Source organism: Symsagittifera roscoffensis, chromosome 5, assembly GCF_963678635.1.
Source record: "Symsagittifera roscoffensis chromosome 5, txSymRosc1.1, whole genome shotgun sequence".
Classification (NCBI taxonomy): domain Eukaryota; kingdom Metazoa; phylum Xenacoelomorpha; order Acoela; family Convolutidae; genus Symsagittifera; species Symsagittifera roscoffensis.
In genome coordinates, this window is record NC_087066.1 from 31,826,885 (window position 1) to 31,845,032 (window position 18,148).

The 18,148-nt window shown below is 34.9% G+C and overlaps 3 protein-coding genes across 3 annotated transcripts in view; all 3 read right to left on the minus strand.

Moving 5' to 3' along the window:
• LOC134845485 (acylamino-acid-releasing enzyme-like) overlaps positions 1–18,148 on the minus strand; it is a 284,730-nt gene that overhangs the window by 237,051 nt on the left and 29,531 nt on the right. The gene's annotated exons all lie outside the window — the stretch shown is intronic.
• On the minus strand, positions 3,689–15,203 carry LOC134845874 (uncharacterized). Its single transcript, XM_063862977.1, has 7 exons — positions 14,788–15,203; positions 10,476–10,686; positions 10,050–10,194; positions 9,233–9,443; positions 8,571–8,803; positions 4,809–5,050; positions 3,689–4,112 (listed from the first exon to the last, which is right to left on the minus strand). The coding sequence occupies exons 1-7, from the start codon at positions 14,926–14,928 to the stop codon at positions 3,787–3,789; spliced, it is 1,509 nt and encodes a 502-aa protein (XP_063719047.1). The 5' UTR covers positions 14,929–15,203; the 3' UTR covers positions 3,689–3,786.
• LOC134846022 (glutathione S-transferase Mu 2-like) lies at positions 15,519–17,093 on the minus strand. The gene has a single exon (XM_063863190.1). The coding sequence runs from the start codon at positions 16,400–16,402 to the stop codon at positions 15,746–15,748; it is 657 nt and encodes a 218-aa protein (XP_063719260.1). The 5' UTR covers positions 16,403–17,093; the 3' UTR covers positions 15,519–15,745.

Here is an 18,148-nt window from a genome sequence, read left to right on the forward strand (position 1 = left end):
AAAATTGGGCTTTTTTTAGCGCCATAAATATTATTCTTTCGAAAATAAGGGCACAACTTCTTGTGCAGACAAATTTTGCACAATATGTTCTTGTGATTTCAATCTTAGTATCAAATTTGGAGGCGTGGCTTTCGAGAAAAGTCAATTTTAAAAAAACTAGCAGAAATTCAATACAAAACTACATTTTACTATGCAAGAAATTTTCACTTAAACCCTTTCTCACAGATTTGGCAGGGTAGTTTCCAACTAAAGTTTTTAAGTTTTTGAAAAATTGGTCAAATTTTTAAAATTAGTCAAGTTGTATATCTATAATTTTTTCCACAAAAAATATGTAGTAGTTTTTATTCGAGTGGAGACAATTCCCAACACCGTTTGTTGCAATTGAAAATTTGATCTCCGTTTCTTTTTAGGCACGGTAGATTTCGAGAAAAAATATTTTCGAAGAAACGATCAACGATTCAAAACTTCAGCTTTTTCGAATACCCACTGCAAGTTTCGAAGACAATAGCAAATATACGACAAACAGGGGAGTAGACGGTCTTACGATCGGTCTTTTTACCAGTTTTGTGAAAACATTGGTGCCACCAAATTTAGCTCTAATAATTACCATTTGGGTTACAAAAAAATTAAGAGACTACGAATAAGAGACTACGATCCGCATGTGTAAAAAAAAAACAATTTTCTTTAATAACAAATGCAAGAACTTCTTACATTGAGCCAAATTTTTTTTACACTGCACAAAGTCTTTTTGAAACTTTTAAACATTAGCAAAACAAATCAGACCATCTGTAATATATTTATTTTTTTTCCAATTTATTTGTAAATTGAAAAATTTATATTGTTTTGATTTTTAAGTTCTGTTTCTTTTCTTAGTTTTGATATTTGAAGAAACTTTGCGTGCTTTTTGAGTTTTGTTTATATGATTTAAATTAAAAAAAAACATTCGAATAGATTTTGCTCATGAAGATGTTACCCGACAGGCTGGTGCTTTTATGATATTCTCTCAAGCCGACAAAATTGTAAATGGTAATTTCATAGAATGTATATTTATAAGTTTTGGCTTGAAAATAAAAATATTATGATTTGTGCTTCAAATTTTTTCATCCAAATTTACTTACAAGGTAAAGATCAGTCATACATTTCAGTAACCTGCTTTTATGCAAATCTGTGTGATGCAATTTGTTAAAGGATGCCAAATAAGGATGACATTTTCTTTTAGAAAACTGCTCGTTTTAAGGCAAAACACTGGATCTTTAAACTATCCTTCAACTTATTTGAAATAAATTTAGGTTTACAAATTCAATAATGTTTCCAAAAACATTCACAAGCAAATCTAAAAATTTTTCTTTTTCAAAAAAAAACGCCCTTGCCCCATGTAAAGTATAAATTCATATATTTCACAACTACTACACAAGTTATTTGATGAAACAACAGGTTGCCTCATTTCATTTTACTTTCCTGGTTCCATTTTATTACTACTCTACTATACTTTTTTGTGATATTTTGTGATATTCAGTATATATGCGGAGAAAAAATTGTTGTTCGCGCTGATTGGTTTGGTTTATGAAAATGCAATCACTTTATTCTTTAGTCACTTTCAAACAAGGCAGTCAATATTTTGGAGCTATTTTTAAAATTTTTTCTGCTATGGGGAAATTTGAATAATTAACCAAACAACCTATAGTCTTGTCTCAGTCGGCTTATTTATAAGTCGACTGAAAATTGTGAACAAAACATTTTTAAGTGGAGCTGAAACCTGATTGAATAATTTTAGCCAAGCTGGTTGAGGGAAAAAAATTTCAGTTAAAAATGTTGAAACCTTGATTTTTCCACGGAATAAGCAAAAAGATCCGTTATTTTCGTTATTGTGGCAAAAAAATAGTTCAAATTTTGAAATTGATCACAAAAATTATCAAAACTACAACAGAACGACTACAATGCAGTCGAAACATTTAGACTTTACTCTGATATAAAACCAGTCTGGCTGGTAACAATTAGGCAGCAGCAACTGCATTTAAATTAGGCAAACACGAAAAATAGTGCTACAAAAACTTACAGGTTGGCTAATTAAACTAAAAAGTAGTTCACCGATAAACTGACCTTAATGGTGCTTGTACAACTGAAATGCTGGATTTTATATAAGTAAACTTTCAATACTCTGTAAAACAGTTTAAAAAAGACTTATAAATTTTAACATAATATGCTTCCATGAAAGCAAAGCAAAGCTTCTATGACTTGCAATGAAACTAAAATGAAAAATCAAATAACTAAAAATTCATCTTATAAAGTTCGAGGTAATAGTTAAGTTGTTTGTTCCCGTGTAAGATAAATTATATAATATGTCCCGCCTATTTCCTATTTGAACAAGACGCATTTTTTTTATAGTCGGCCATTTGAACCTAAGCTTTCAAGTGACATTTAGGTTTGTTACCATTAAACTAACAATTTTAGGAATGAAACAAGAGTACCGGATTTGGTAACCTACCATCGAAACTGGAGTTCATTTTATTAAAATTCAAAAAAACTAAAATGAAACCTTTCGTGGTTTCGTTTGCCCTTGGTACTATTTTCGGATATCCATATTTGGTGACGGACCCTAAAAATTTTCTTAAGGCGCCAATCTATACTAATTTTGAGGGGGGAGCCCGCGCCGAAAAAACACGATTATTTGGTCGAAATTTTCCAAGAGTCTAAAAATGCTTTTTTTTCGAAAATTTGCCCGCGACGGAAAAAATTTGGTCTAATTAAGGTCTTTGTACTGGTTGGGGAGAGCGCTCAGAAAATCAATTTGGTCGACCTAAAAAAAAGTCGAGAAAATCCTAGATCCGCCCCTGCTTCCAAGTAACTTTCTATTTCCAATGAACGCTTTTAAGTACAAGTATGATAGTTGGGTCCCAAGAAAATGCAGGTAGGAAAAATGGGTCCCGCATCTTTTTTGTGAAAATTTCAAAAACATAAGTAAACAAGTGCGAACGATATTTTCGAAGTTTTTAAGGCCTAAAAAATTTCTTCAGGGACCCATCTAAACTTTTGGGACCCAACTATCATACTTTAACTAACTTCTATTTGCGAGTTAGCTTAGAAAAAAAGAAGGCTCGTACTAATACACTACACTGCTGATAAAAAAACCAATCAAATCATAGATCAATAATTGGGCTTAAAAACATTCATAAAAAAGACAAAAATATTGAATGCTAACCTCTCCTTGAAAACTAAAATTATTTTATTTGAACTTTTTTCGTCGTCCTTTTGCTACTAAATCTGTAAAACTGATGCTGGAACAGAATGAGACTGAAACCCATTTGATGGGCTGGGAAAAAACGACAAATTAACGAGCAATTTGCACCCATTTTTAGATAAATTTGTTGAAATTAACAACAGCAGTGAGCACAAATTTTGGAGACAGTAGCACAGAAATCACTCAGAAAAACCAGTCAAAATTTCTCATCTCAAGTCCCATAAGCTTCTTGTTGCAAAAAAAAAACAATTAAAAGACTGCGTTTTCATCAGTTGCGGGTAAAGCCATTCAAGAATTAATTTACTAGAATCTCAACGGCCTTTAAGCAAAAACATACGGATCCAAAACCTTGAGGTTTCAATTTTTCTTTTATTAATGCATTTTATTGCGATTAAATTCACCAATTTCTCCAACTTTGAAAACTCAAAAAATCGTGGGGTTCAAAAGAAACGCGTTGCAAAATTTTCATTTTTAGAACTGTCAATAAATTGATAAGAAACTTGACTAAATGAGGCACATTTTCCATTACTAGATGAGGATAAAATTTGTCACGCCAAATATTCCAGCGTGAAAATGAAACTCTTCTTCTCTCCCGCTTTCTGGGCGGCCATCACCAGTTTATGATCAACAGTGGTCGTCACTGAGCTGGGAAACCGGAGACCAATGTCCTGTTTCAAGTCAATCACTCTGGCAGGCATTTCTCCAGGGACGAATAGAGCGTGGATCTTGGATGCCCAGAAGTCGCATACCAGGAGGTAGTCCCCGTGGAATACCATGTCTCCGTGGTAGATGAAGGGGTGTTTCTGGGTCCCGCTGTAAGACCACTTGAGGTCACCTTGCTCGTCAAAGATTCGCACTATTTTGGATGTGTTGCCTAAAACCAATTTCGAAACCTTATACAAATAAAAATCAGTTAAATTATTTCGATCTTAAAAATTTTTTGCTCAAATTAGTCAGAAAAGGTAGTTTTCTGTTCCAGTAAAAATTCTGCTATTAGGGAAAACCAACCGCAATAGCAGCTATCCCCGACGCATAGCTCAAAATCGAAGCAAGTTTTTTTGTTGAAAGTCGAATCTCAAGTTTGCTTACATTATAACTTGCTTTGAATCTACGTTTAGCTGAAACAGGGACGGATTTAGGAGCGGAGGTGGTGGCTGACACTTCCTTCTCAGGGGTTTGACCCAACACCACCCAAAGGAACCCCCTTTGGGACTAATTTATGACATAAATTTTCGGAAAAACGATCATAAATTTTTCTGAAGGGACCTTTGGCACCAATATATACTAAATTAGAGGGTGGACCCTGCGCTAATTTACCCAATTTTTTGGTCAAAACCGTCCAAAAAGAGCCCAAAAAGGAGTTCCTTGGCTTGCTTTCAAAAACGATCTTAACAGATTTTTCGGAAGCTCTGATAATCAATTTGGTCTGCCTAAAAAAGTCGACAAAATTTTCCATTTTTTGAAAAAACCAATGCCCTTGACACCCCACACATCTCGTTGGGAAAAGCTCTAGTTCCACCACTGATCTGAAAAGGGACCAACTAAAGAAGAGCGAAACCCATATAATTACCTCGCAAATTTCCGTCGTTGACTGCAATGGTGCTATTAGCAGTGGCCATGTGGTACACTCTAGGCAGCACAGAGTGGAACTTCAAGTAAGCCTCGGGACTCCTCAGATTCACACGGTGCACAAACCCATCCGAGTCCCCACAGTAGAACCGCTTCCTGTCCTCCGGCATCTGACGCACCACGCAGATCTTCTTCAGGGATCGGAGCACGTCTTTATTCGAAGACTCTTTGTCAGCCAGAGATCTATCACCATCACAATCATAGATATTTCATTATTTTATGTGGCGATAGTCATGTATTTCTGTTATTATAGCATTTTTAACCGTGAGGTGACTATTTGTGACAGAAGAAAACGGGTGACAGCCGATTAATCGACAAAGACTTATTACAGCGAGAATACCACTCACTCGAGTCGACGCGGAACAAGCGTTCGCTGCTTCGCTACTTACATGACATCGCCTTTTACGAGTTTTCACCTGTTACTAATTGCTTAACCGGTTTCTTCGTGTCTATTTCAGTATATGTCTAGATAGAAACGAGTGGCTGGCATCAGTGGAATTTAAAGTCACCTATTGTTTTTCTTGAATTGCACGATCATCGAACTATCAAACAGGACAAGCCACCATGAAGTATAAAAGTCTAAGCATGCGTGTCTATTGACAGTTCAGTTTGCACTATCACCAACTTTGTATGCTATACGATGCGTGTATGCTTGAAAATGGCTGTCAAGACGCTCATTCAAATCACGCAAATGAGCTAGAGCCAGGTTTATGATCATTGCCTCGAAAGCTCTGCTAGCGTATACTTTCACATTTTGAAGATTTGTAACCCCGAATTCACTACTTTTTCGTGTAATTCTTCACAATGCGCCCCATTTTTGTTCCAACCATTTGAAAAATGGGAAGGAACTTTCTATTCGGGTGTTTTAGATTGTCCTTTTTTGTTTTCCACGCAAAATTAGCCTACACAAAAAATCATCGGAGAGAGTTGACTGATATATAATTCTAAAGCTGTTTCGATCGTGTTACGAACGACATTTAAAATTTTGAAGAAATTTTCCTCTGTGTCGAGAAAAATCGATTTGAAAAAAAAATTCGTACAAATTCGAGCAAAAAAAGCAAGCTAGCACGCTTATTTCTGCTTAATTTTAGTTTTACTCGAGTAAAATTAGTGTTTGGAGATTTTTAATGTCATTTTGGGAATCAAACTTGATTTTAATCAACGCCGAGCATCGGAATGATTTGATTCTTTTTTTGCCAGCAAGGACATTTTACCTATATTTATATTATATATTTTTATAAGCTTGAGACAATTATTACTGCAATTTGGATGTGAATAACACTGATTATTATCATTTTGGGTGGTACTGCAAAAGACAAAAAGTTATGGCGCCGACTGTTGACAAGCTAGACTGAATAACAACAGAAATGAGAAATAAGTCTAAACAGATCACAAGACAAAAAAGAGGGACAACTTGATACAAATCTCGATCAATCAAAAACTGCTTTGAAATCTGCAACCAACAAAATTTAATTCTCAAAAATTACTAGCGAAGTCTAGAAAACAATATTTTATTTATAAGCCAGGTTGTAAGTCCACTTAATTTTTTTATAATCTTTATTGTATACTTCTTAAGTGATTAACAAATATTATTAAATCGGGACATTGAACGGAAGTTCAATCCACCAAATGCGCCACACGAGAACGACTCGTGAGGAGTGCAAAAAAGGCAATGTATAATGTCAAGGGAACACAAAACATGCCAGAGCACATTTTGACCACAGCTGTCTGCGTAGTTGAAGGAATTCTAAGCCAAAGACCTCTCAGATTAGTTCCCGATGACGTTGATAGTTTTGAAGCGATTGCCCTAAATAATTCCTTGATTCGATCATCAGGATCGGAAATGTTCCCAATACGCCCGGAAGAGTATGAAGGTCATCGGAAGAATATGAAGGTCATCGGAAGAATTTCAAGGCAGCTCAAATAAATGTTCATCAAATCTGGCACAGATTTCAGAAAGATTACATACCGACGCAATTAGCAAGGAACAAATGGTTAAAAAAAAACACAATTCAAAGAAGACAAAAAGCAAAAAGGACTGGATTAAAGACGATAGTCACGGTAATTATCTGAAAAACACTTACTCGAATGGTGTGTAGTGTGTATGAAACGGAAATCCCTTTCATTGAATTATCTGGGTTAAGGGTTGCGTGTTGGAAAGGTAAGGTTAAGACGCAAGAGTTACAGATATTTACACTTTTTCAAAAAAGCCAAATGAAATCACAAAAGCGATGAAGGAATTGACTGACGTAATACCACATTGAAAAATTCTCGTAGTATCTATTCTACCAAGAGATTTGTGGCAAGCATAAATAGACGTTCTTAATAATTTTCTCGAGAAAAAAATTCAAAAAAAAATTGGCGAAGATATTGGTAGAACCCATTTACAAATCAATCACGGATCATGTTCACTACGATCATCATACGCACAATGCGATATTAACACAACTGATGGAAGGAAATGATGATTGCCTGAATTAGTTTGCTTATCTTGTTTGGCCGGTTGCATTCAAGATGAAACTTTCTCATTCAAATTGCTAGGATATATCATTTGATTATATTGAATTAATTATTTCTCTACATATATTTTGATCATTTCAAATTTTTAAAATTACTACTTAATTATTCAATTACATTGTGGCTTGTTGATGCCGAAGTAGGGTCGAATAATACCGCCGAGCAGCGGACATGTTGATTTGGTTAATTTTTGACAGCAATGAATTTTACTTATAATTATATTATTATAAGCCTGAGGCATTTCTGACTGCAATCTGGATTTGAACAACACTATTTATTATCATTTTGGGGTGGTACTGGAAATGTCAAAAGGTTATGGCGCCGACTGTTGACAAGCTAGACCAAGCAACAACAAAATTGGGAAGTCTGAACAGATCACAACACAAAAAGAGGGACGACTAGATACAATTCTCGATCGAGCTAGAACTGCTAAGAAGTTTGCAATCAACAAAATTTAATTATCAAAATTTACAAGCAAAGTCTGGAAAACATTATTATACTTATTCAGAAGTCAGATTGTAACTCCACCTAATCATATTAAAATATTATCTGTATACGTCTCAATTTATTAAAAAATATTATTTGATCGGGACTAAATTTTTATTACCCTGATTGAAAACTCTCAACAGGAAAAAAAAAACAGATTGGAATTCCGCATCAGAAAACTTTTCCAAAAATATTACAAATATAAAAAAACATGCTGAAAAATCTAATGACAATTGGCCATGCTGAAAAAAAGGCCTCTTACCTATTTTTTACCTTTTTTAAAATGTTTCTTCAAAAGCTGTCGTCCTGTTGTCTGTGTAACTATGGCTATCAAATATGCCTCAATTATAGTTTTACGTCAGATCATTTTGTCATGCCACACAAAAAAAAACAACATTATTTTGAAGAAAAAAAAATTTCTTTTAATTTTTCAAAGAATATGGTCGGAATATTCTGTGCCACTTGCACAGTAACCGGCTATTCTTGTTTTAAATATGTTTATAGATTATTTTGGAACTTGAAGAGTCCGGATGGTTTCAATGAACCCTTTTTGGGTCACGATGTTCGAGACATACATACTTTGTGTCGCAATGGTCGTGTCATAAGTCCATACGTCACGGCCCAGGATAGAACTTTGCTTGAAAATACGAATTGCGATAGTAAGAAACCGATACTTAAATCAACAAAGAAAATTACAAACCGTTGGACTTGTGTGATCTTGCCCCTCCCGAACTTGTTCATCTCCACCACCAGCATCTCTCCTGTGTACAGTTCACACAGTCTGATGGGTCTGAAGGTCAACTTCTTCGGACTCTTCTTCAGAATCAGTCCCTCCGAGTCACAGCACTTGACGACGTTGTTGTTGATGTCCACTACGAACAGATTCCCATCGCGAGTCAGCGAGAGGTCGTGCACGAAGGGTTCCTTTTGCTCCTAAACAATTGAAATATACTCGCATAAATAAATTGATAAGGTTTGCCTACGAAGTAAAGATAAATATTAACAAATGGAACGTTCAAAATTCTCTTCTAGCATTCGCTACTGCATCCTGAATTCACGCTTATATGAATTTTTTTTTTTAAAAATGTTTTATTCAAAAAGATAGATAAAACACTATAATTTGGACGCAAAATCTTCCAAATATTTATACACTGGACTATCAAATATTCTGATAGGGTTGCGCAATATTATTCAGGGACCAGATATTAATGCATATGTCAGAGAAAAAGCATGAACAACATATTTATCGAAAACAACTGATGTCTGCAATTATTCGTAAATTCAAACACATAACAGCACTGAAGTTAAAATACAAAAAAAATTTTGCGCTTAAACTGCGCGCATTATCTTGTTTTTTCATACTTTTTTATGTTTAATGTCGACGCATTTTCGGATGATCGGTTTGTCGAGGAAGATCTTATCAAACTGACTCGTATCCAGGTCTTCATCGTCAAAAAGCTTGTGCACTACCTCTAGTTTAGAGATTTCTAGAAGCTTCTCGTCTTGTTCAGGGTCTGAGTCACTCTCAGAAGTCAGATAAACATTCGCCGCTCCATCCATCTCATCCAGTGAACTTAAACATCAGAAACGAATCCAGTAACTACGCAACCAGAATAGACAATTTCAATTGAACACCCATTTCAAGGAACTCCAATTTACATCGTTGTTCTCCGCATAAAACTCCTGCCTGATTGAAGTTTAGTCAGACAACTGAGGTATCAAGAAATATAAATTTCAGTAAAGCAAAATTAAGTTTGCAAATACCTTAGAAGCCATTTTTTAAAGAACGGGAGCACTTACTCGTTTGGAATTTGGACAACTTAGGACATGCGAGAAGTGCAAAAAAAGTGACAGAGGGGAAAATTTTTACTTCAGACGCGCCGAAAGTTTTTCAAGTCGCATTTTGAAATCGGCTGGAATGTCGTTGTACCAAAAACATCTTGCCAAGCAATGAGCATGCTTTACCCTATGTAGACCCAATGTTTAATGTTTCATAGAATTGCCATTCATGCCAAATAAACTAGATCGCTATGATGTTTGCTCCATATGTCTGTCTGCTGTTCCGACTTTTTGCTTTTGCCATTTATAGAGACCGACGTAGATCACCAATAATTAGTAATTAGAGCTTTTGTCTGCTTTGTTTGTCAGCCCGAAAACAAAGCAGACAAAATGATCTCACCTGAGATCTGAGTCCACATACGCTTCACCTGTCGGCTCTCCGAGGTACGAGGAGTCCGAGTCATCCCCGAGACCCTGGATTCTGATTCCCGACTGCAGATTCGATCCATTTGTGTCACCGATCTCAATGAAATCATCCTCAACTCCTATACATGCAACAATAAAAGGTACAAATTAACTGCATTTAAAGTTTCTAGCATAGTCAATTACACATTTCAATTCAAAAAACTTTCAAAATTCAGAAACATTTCGAGAGCAGAACGATAGATGATTCGACTTTTACTTGCATGCTTATATACTCAGGGTGAAGAAAAAGTTTAATTCTCACCCAGCATATAATTAGTAACTTGGCTAAAGCGCGTAGCCACAAATTGAAAAAAAAAAATCTGCATAAGTTAGCAATATTTTGTAACGTTTTGAGATGGACCTTGGAGGTGGTTTCTGCCACCGGTTGATTTGGAATCTCCGTTTGTCAATCTTCCACTAGTGGGGGGCGTGGCCGTGTCAAAAGTGTGCACTCCTGCCATCTTCTGCAGCATCAACACCTTCATGTCTATCCTGAGGTCCTCCAGGGTCATACTTGGGAACTTATTCTGACACGTGGGACATTCCAGTCCTCTATTACTGTACGTGCTATTCTGAAGCAACAATGAGCCAACTATTCTATTAGGTTCTATAAAGTCATTCATGCTTGCCTTTATTGTGCTGTGATCCTTTTTAAAATTCTATGAAATGTATTGTGATAACGTGTAGGCAAGCTTGCCTTCACGTTATCACAATACAATATATTGCATAGAATAGGAGGAGGCCTTACAAATATGCCTTTCTCGCGCGTTGAATTCTTCTCCAGGCATGAATTTACCTCGTAACATCGTTTTTACAGACTGACTGATATTTTTTTCTATAAGGTCGGTATCAGCTTTCTAATTTTAATAGACCTCTAAAAATGGCTATTACTTTTTCTAATTGTTGCGAAATTTCAAGAGATAGATGAAACTTAAGGCGCTTCAATTAATATCAACAACTTTTTGGACCGGGACAAATAAAATCCTTCTAATCAGGGGCGGATCTAAGACTTTATTGTGGTAGGGGGGGCAATGCGAATTATTAAATTTTGTCGACCTTTTTTTAGGTCGACCAAATTGATATTCTGAACTCTGCCAAATCACTTTTCCACCAAATTTCTTGCGTCGCAGGCAATTTTTTGAAAAAACAGGCCAAAGAAGGCGTTTTTAGGCATTTTTGGAAAACTTTAACCAAAAAATCGCGTTTTTTCGGCGCGCGCTCCCCCTCAAAATTAGTCTATATTGGCGCCAAAGGCGCCTTTAGAAAAATTTTAGGGTCAGTCAGCCAAAAATGGATATCTCAAAGTAGTAAAAAGGGGGACGCCCCCCGCTCTAAGTCCGCTACTGCTTCTAATCATTTTTTGAATCGTGTAGCTTTATATCCCCATCACATTGAAAGCCTAATTTTGCTACAATTTTTGAAAAAAATGTGAAAAAAATTCAATTTTTCATTATGCAGAGACCAAAAACGTATCAAAGAATTTAGTTTGCAAAAACTCAAAAAATATCAAAGTTGTTTAAGGCACGTATTGGATTGTCAATAAAAATTCAATGCAGCTAGAAGGTAGATAATTTCAGATTTTTGCCATAAATTAAAAATATCGTACGATATTAACTTTATCGTACTGAAGTGAAAAAACTTTTGGATTAAAAAGAAATAAAAAATTTGGAAGAAACAGGTTTAAAAATAATAAATTATTACTATTATTGATTTCCTTTTGGTAAAACCAACCGTAACTGAGTAATCCTGGTTTTTATGTATCTTTTGTTCTGCTCAGATTCTACAAGTTTTACTTAAAGAACAAAACAGCTATTTTTCAAGCCATCTTCGTTTTTGGTTCTGAGTGTGCGTTAAATGAGGTACACTTGGAACATGCATTTGAATCAACTAAAATGGGCGTGATAAATGTGAATAATTTCCCCGAGTGAAAAGTTTTCTCTGCAAGTTCCACAAATATTGAGGCAACTGAGCCGCCCCCTATAGCCTCAATTTAGGGGTTTAATACAGTAAAAATTTAGAAGCAAAGATGAGATTTGAAAAGTTGAAACAAAGATAATGATTTCAAATCCAGGTGTTTGTCTATCTGAAGTTAAATCAATATTCCGACCATTGAAAATGGTGAGGAACTTTGTATTGAAAATTTTGATTGTTTCTCTTTTTTCGACCTTAAGGCCAAGAAAAAATAAATTTACTCGAAAAAAAAGTTTAAGATGCAAAAATTTGTGCTTCGTTGGCAAGAACTTTTGTAAAAAAAAAACTAAAATAAAATTTGAAAAAGAAAAAACATGTTCTTTTTTTCAATTTTTGTTTTCCATTTTTTGGAAGACAAATGTTATCGTTATGTCTTATTCTTTAAGTTTCTGTGCGTTTGTATAATTCTAAAATCGCAAGCCATGCTAAAAACGACACTAATGAGCAGAAAATAATAGAATTTTTTTTAATCAATTTTTATGTTTCAATTTTATCTGTTTTTTTTTTCGAAATATGGTCAGAACATTCTGCGCTACTTGCATAGCAACCGGCTATCCTTGTTTCAACTTGCATGTTTATTTAACAAATCAGCTAATTTCTGGCATATTCCTGTCGCACACTTTTTAAATTCTCCCATAATTACAATCAAGTGCATTCCCCACACCTTCTCAGTATTGATTAAAAAACTAATAGATCACATGCAAAAAAACTGAGTATATCATTTAAAAAAGAAAATATGATGAAATCATGTTTGGGAAAGAATTAAATATAAAAAAATCAAGACGACAAGCTGTCTAATGTGAAAGTCACGTTCATCAGTATAATAAAACTTTAAGGAAAAAAATCGTCCGCAAGCTTTTAGTTTTTGCTTTCGCAACAGATGATTCTCCGTTTGATTTTCCTAATCAATAAAACATTAATTCAAGACTAAATCATTTCAATAATGATAACAAAAGAGCTAATTCTTGGTTTTTTCTTAAAAGAACTACTGAATTAATTCTCAAAGCAAAAGGTATGACAGAAGGCAGTAAAATATATCGAAGTCCCTCATAGTGTATATAAGACTTGAGACATTGATACAAACATATCTGTTGATGTTTCTGAATTTTAACAGCTATAAATTACCATGCCGAAAATAGTGAGCCAACGGTTTCAGTAGAGCAGCGGAAATAAAAATATCTTTTTTTGAAATAAATCTTCTTGTGTAAAATTGTCAGAACTTTTAGAGCCACATCAAATTAAAATTAATCATGGAAATTAAACTGGCAACAAATTATGAGCCAAGAAAACTTAATAGTCACTTCTGGAAAAGGTTGAGATACAATTCAAACTCTGGTTCTATTTTGCACAAATCCAAGGCCTATCCCTATCCCTGTCCAACCACTCACTACAGCTTCTCAAATGCATACTTTTAAAATATTGGAAAAAAATCTCTTTGAAAATTTTTATTCTTTGCCTTAAATTTTACGTAAACAAACATAACGCTCAAAAAAAAGCCAATAAGTAAAACAATTGAATCTTAAAAAAGGATTGAGCAAACTTTTTTAAGAGAAACTTGAAAAAAATTTGGCTTTCAAAACATTTAGATAAGACTTTTTTTATCTAGTAACTGATTGCAACAACCTTGGTTATCGCAAGTGTAACACAGATGCGAAGCGGAGCTTCGCACCACTTGCGATACAACACGAACACAAACAAAACATTAGAAGTCGAAAATGGAAAAAGGTGGAAAAACTAGGTCTGCCAAACGTTATATTTTCGTTTTTCTCAATAATAGTTCATTGTAGGCAAACACGCCAAAAATTTGAATCATAAAAAGGCAACGGAACAAAATTGACGAATAGGAAACAAAGTCGACAGTCTTTAGGCAGACACAAGTTGAGTCAAAAAAGATGATTTTATCAAGAACAAGTTTAAAGTCCCACCTACGCCACAAGGAACACCACTTGCATTTGCAACTTCAAGGAAAAATGCTTGCATCACAAAAAAAAAGAAAAATTAGTGATGTGACAACTAAGCCGACAACCTTTGAGCAGACACCAAATGAACCAAAAGATTTCAACTCCCCCTGAAAATAAAATGAACAACAATTGCACTTGCAATGTAAATTGCTTACAGCACACGAAAAATCCTGTGACAATTTAGCCGGCAAAGCTTGAGCAGAAAAAGGAAATTCCGATTATTCACTTTTTACCGAAAAAAAATTTCAATTTCATACTTTTTCATCCGACCGAAATCCTACCCCAGTCGTTATGGTGCAAAGGCACCATGCTAGCTCTAGTCCAAGTGGCAACGAACCTGGCAGTTGTTAAGGTTCAATAACAAAGCAGGCAGCAAAAGCAAATAATATTTGTAACAGTTGTTTACGGGGAAAATTCTAGCTCCCGATTACAAGAACGTTACTCTCGCAGGTGTAAAAATGGACATATCAAATCAAAAACCTATAAAAATAACCGAAAATGAACAAGATGCACACTGTTCCTTGATAAACCTTGGTTTAGCAGTGACTCCCGTTTAGGACATGTTTAAAAGTTTTTGAAATGCAACTGTAAAAACACCCTAAAGCGCAGCTCCTTAAATCAAGAGGATTATACATATCCTTTTATGGTGCCTCTGACTTTTCCACTAATCTTATGTAATCTGTTTCATAGTAATCGCCTTTAAAAACGATCTTTATTTATTAGTTTAATTTTATACCCTACCTTTGTCCATGCACTGAGACATCTGCAGCAGAACGAGTGTTGACAAGGCAGTGTTCGAGGCTCGAACAGGATATTGTGGCAGAGTGAACATGTGATCATAAATTTCACTTCCGGGAACTTACTCTCAATTTCGGCGTCCATGTTGAACAAAATAACTTTAAATTTGATCCGTATGATATAAATAATGGGTTGTAATGAGTAAACTTCGAGAAATTGAGTCTCAAATTTAAAAAAATAATAATAAAGATATTTTCAGACGAACCGACCCAAACCAATTTTTCTACATAGTATACTACATATTAAACTATTGTAGTTGAACATTTAAAATATATTTGTGAGCTTTGATGGTTAGCTCAGAAACACGAGCGTTAAGCACTTGAAAGTGAATAAACTAAAAAAAATCTAAAATGCAACTAAACTACGAATAATAGAAGCACTCAACACTCCTTCATAACTCAAATAACTTTTAGATCTCAACACAAGCAATCAATCCGATTCAGTATACTCTGTCAGAAGTTGTCACAAAATTAAATCGTCTATATTACAAAAAATGTTTTGATGCATCTAAAGCGCACAACTTTGATTTTCTAAGGGCCCCTGAAATAGACATTTCTTTCGATTATTTCAAAAAATGACCTTCTTTGGTTGAAGACCATGTAAAAACCTTTGCCTCAACTTCTCAAAAATAAAAGCTAATTCCTGACCTGCTCACTGTGAGCTTTGAAAAAAACTCGCCACACACATTATTTAATTGAATATCTAGGTTATTCACACACATTATTTAAATGAATATCTAGGTTATTAACTCTTAAATTTACATAATATTGCTAAGTCAAGATATGCATCATTCTGGCAAACAGGTTTCAGTCAATGGAAAAAATTGAATTTCCATATGCATCGGAGTAATTCAAGTAATTTTTAATGCAAATTACAAACAATTAGTAGTTTAGTTGCGCATTCACTGTTCTTTGCCTCCACCCCATTTAGCCGATGGCCCATTAATAGGAAACTTCTTAAATTTGTCGCTTTTCAGATACTTTTCGATCTGCGGTAGAGAAGCTATGTCTTTTTTGAACCTCGCTACATTCGAAAACGGCTCCAGCACTTTCGAATCAAAGACTTCGTTGATATCTAACACCTCGTACATGTAGAAATCTCCAACAAACAGTTTGTCACCTAGCAAATATTTCTTGCTTGCAAACCACATTTCGAACTGTTTCAGCATTTTCACACAGTATTCCGAATATTCGGCGGTTTTCGCTTCGAAATCATCGCCGTAACAAAGCGTCGAGAACCTATTTCGCATATCATGAACAGTATCCAACATTGCCTCTTGTTTGGTTATTTCCTCGTTTGAACCTCCGCCAAATAATCCGTGTTTCCGGCCAATGTATTTCAAAATTGCACATGATTGTGATGTTTTGAAGTCTCCGTCAACCAGATATGGCAAATTAGGAAAATCGATTCCCAGTTCAAGTTTGTCCTTCGCAAACCACTCTTGGTATCCTTCGGGAGTGTATATCTTCTGCTCATAAGGTATCTCCAGATACTCCAGAACGAGTCGGATTTGTTCGGCAAGACCACGGATGTTCCAGTAGCCAAGGGTAACAGCCATCAATTAAGATCTTGAAAAATTGACAGTACAAATTGACAGTACATTTTCCATCCCTCAAGAGAAATTGTTCTGAGTCATCCTTCTATACATAACAAGACGGATCGTATCAGATCAAAGCTCTAAATGTTCTGAATGCCCTCTAAAGCCATCAAAAGTTCCTTATACCGCAACACACTACCTAGAGTAAAAATGTGAATATACGGCTGGCAACGTATTAATAAGAACAAATTGCTAAGCACATTTCAATGTCGAATAATTTAAACTTCTTCCACGTTAATTATCCTAATTTGAACTATAGTAGTCGAGGTAGTCCCATATAAAAACTATTATAGTTTTGTGAAAACGCTCACAGGTGAAATATCTTCTACACTTTGTGCATTTAAACCCAAGCCTACTCAATGCAGGACCCTCAATGGGGAGGTGGTATGTCATTCATTTCGCCATAGCCGTTACTACCTTGAGGCGGATGACACTGGGACACCTCTGACTGTGAGTGCAAATAACATTTCCGTGATCCTCGTCCTGAGAGACGCGCGCCTTATCACACTCGGTCACGGCCGCTTAGCATTGGGCATCAATATCTCAGACTCCGTAAATGCATCCACCAAAAATTGCTAGTTAAAAAGTTGAAATTAGTCTAGAGACTAAAACTTTCTTTGAAAGTCGAAACAAAAACGAATAAATTATTTCAATATGGCCAATAAATAATATAGCCAATAAGACCGTCAAGGAACTTAAAACTTGTTAGAAAATATAATTATTTTTCAATCATTCCATATGGCCTTGAAATTTTTCAAAATTCAAAAATCTTATACGATTTACTGACCAAAAAAACATTTGAGAACACTGGATCAAAAAGGAGTTTTCAAAAATTATTCCTTTGAAATTAACAGTCATTCACGTTGTTTCTAGCAATTTGCACATTTTATATTGGAGAGTGGAATGCGGCTTCGGAAAAGAATATGAAATTGAAGTCAACCTGAAAGGAAACTAAAAGTAAAACCACCGAAAAAAATTTAGAGCAAACACTTTTGAGACTATCACCAGGAAAAAATAAACGAAGAAACCACACGACTTAAGAAAGCTTCTTCACTTTGTCCATTGTTATTTGGAAACAATCAACAATCTGTTTTTTTTTAAAGAATTTCCTAAATTCATCATACAACAAAGGCACAAAGCTGCACTTCGCAAAGACAAGCAAAACAACAGAAATACGGATAGCCGGTTAATAAGCAAGTAGCCCAAATGTTCCGACCATATTCTTTAAAAATGCACAAAGACTAGTTTAGTTTTTTTCAGATTAGTTTCTTTTATACTAGTTTCGTTTTTCTACGTGGTGTGATAAAAGGATCTGGACAAAACTACAACTTGGGCATATTCGACAGTCATAGTAATAACGGCAAATTTTCAATTGTTTATGCTGAAGTTTTTTGAGTTTTTGGTTTTCAAAATGACGTTAATTAAAATCCATAACTAAATTCAAGCATATATAGGCTATTGTAAGCGGATTAATTTAAGCATAAATAAGCATGTTTGATCGCTGTACTCGCTCAAAATTAGACAAAAACCATTTATTTCAAACCGATTTTTCTCGACACCGGAAAAAACGTGGACAATTTTTTGAAGTCATTGAAATAACGACTTAAATGGCTTTAATATGATATATCACTCAATCCTTTCCGATCATTATTTGTGATACCTAATTTTGCTTGGAAAAAAAACTGAAACATCCAAATACATAGTTTC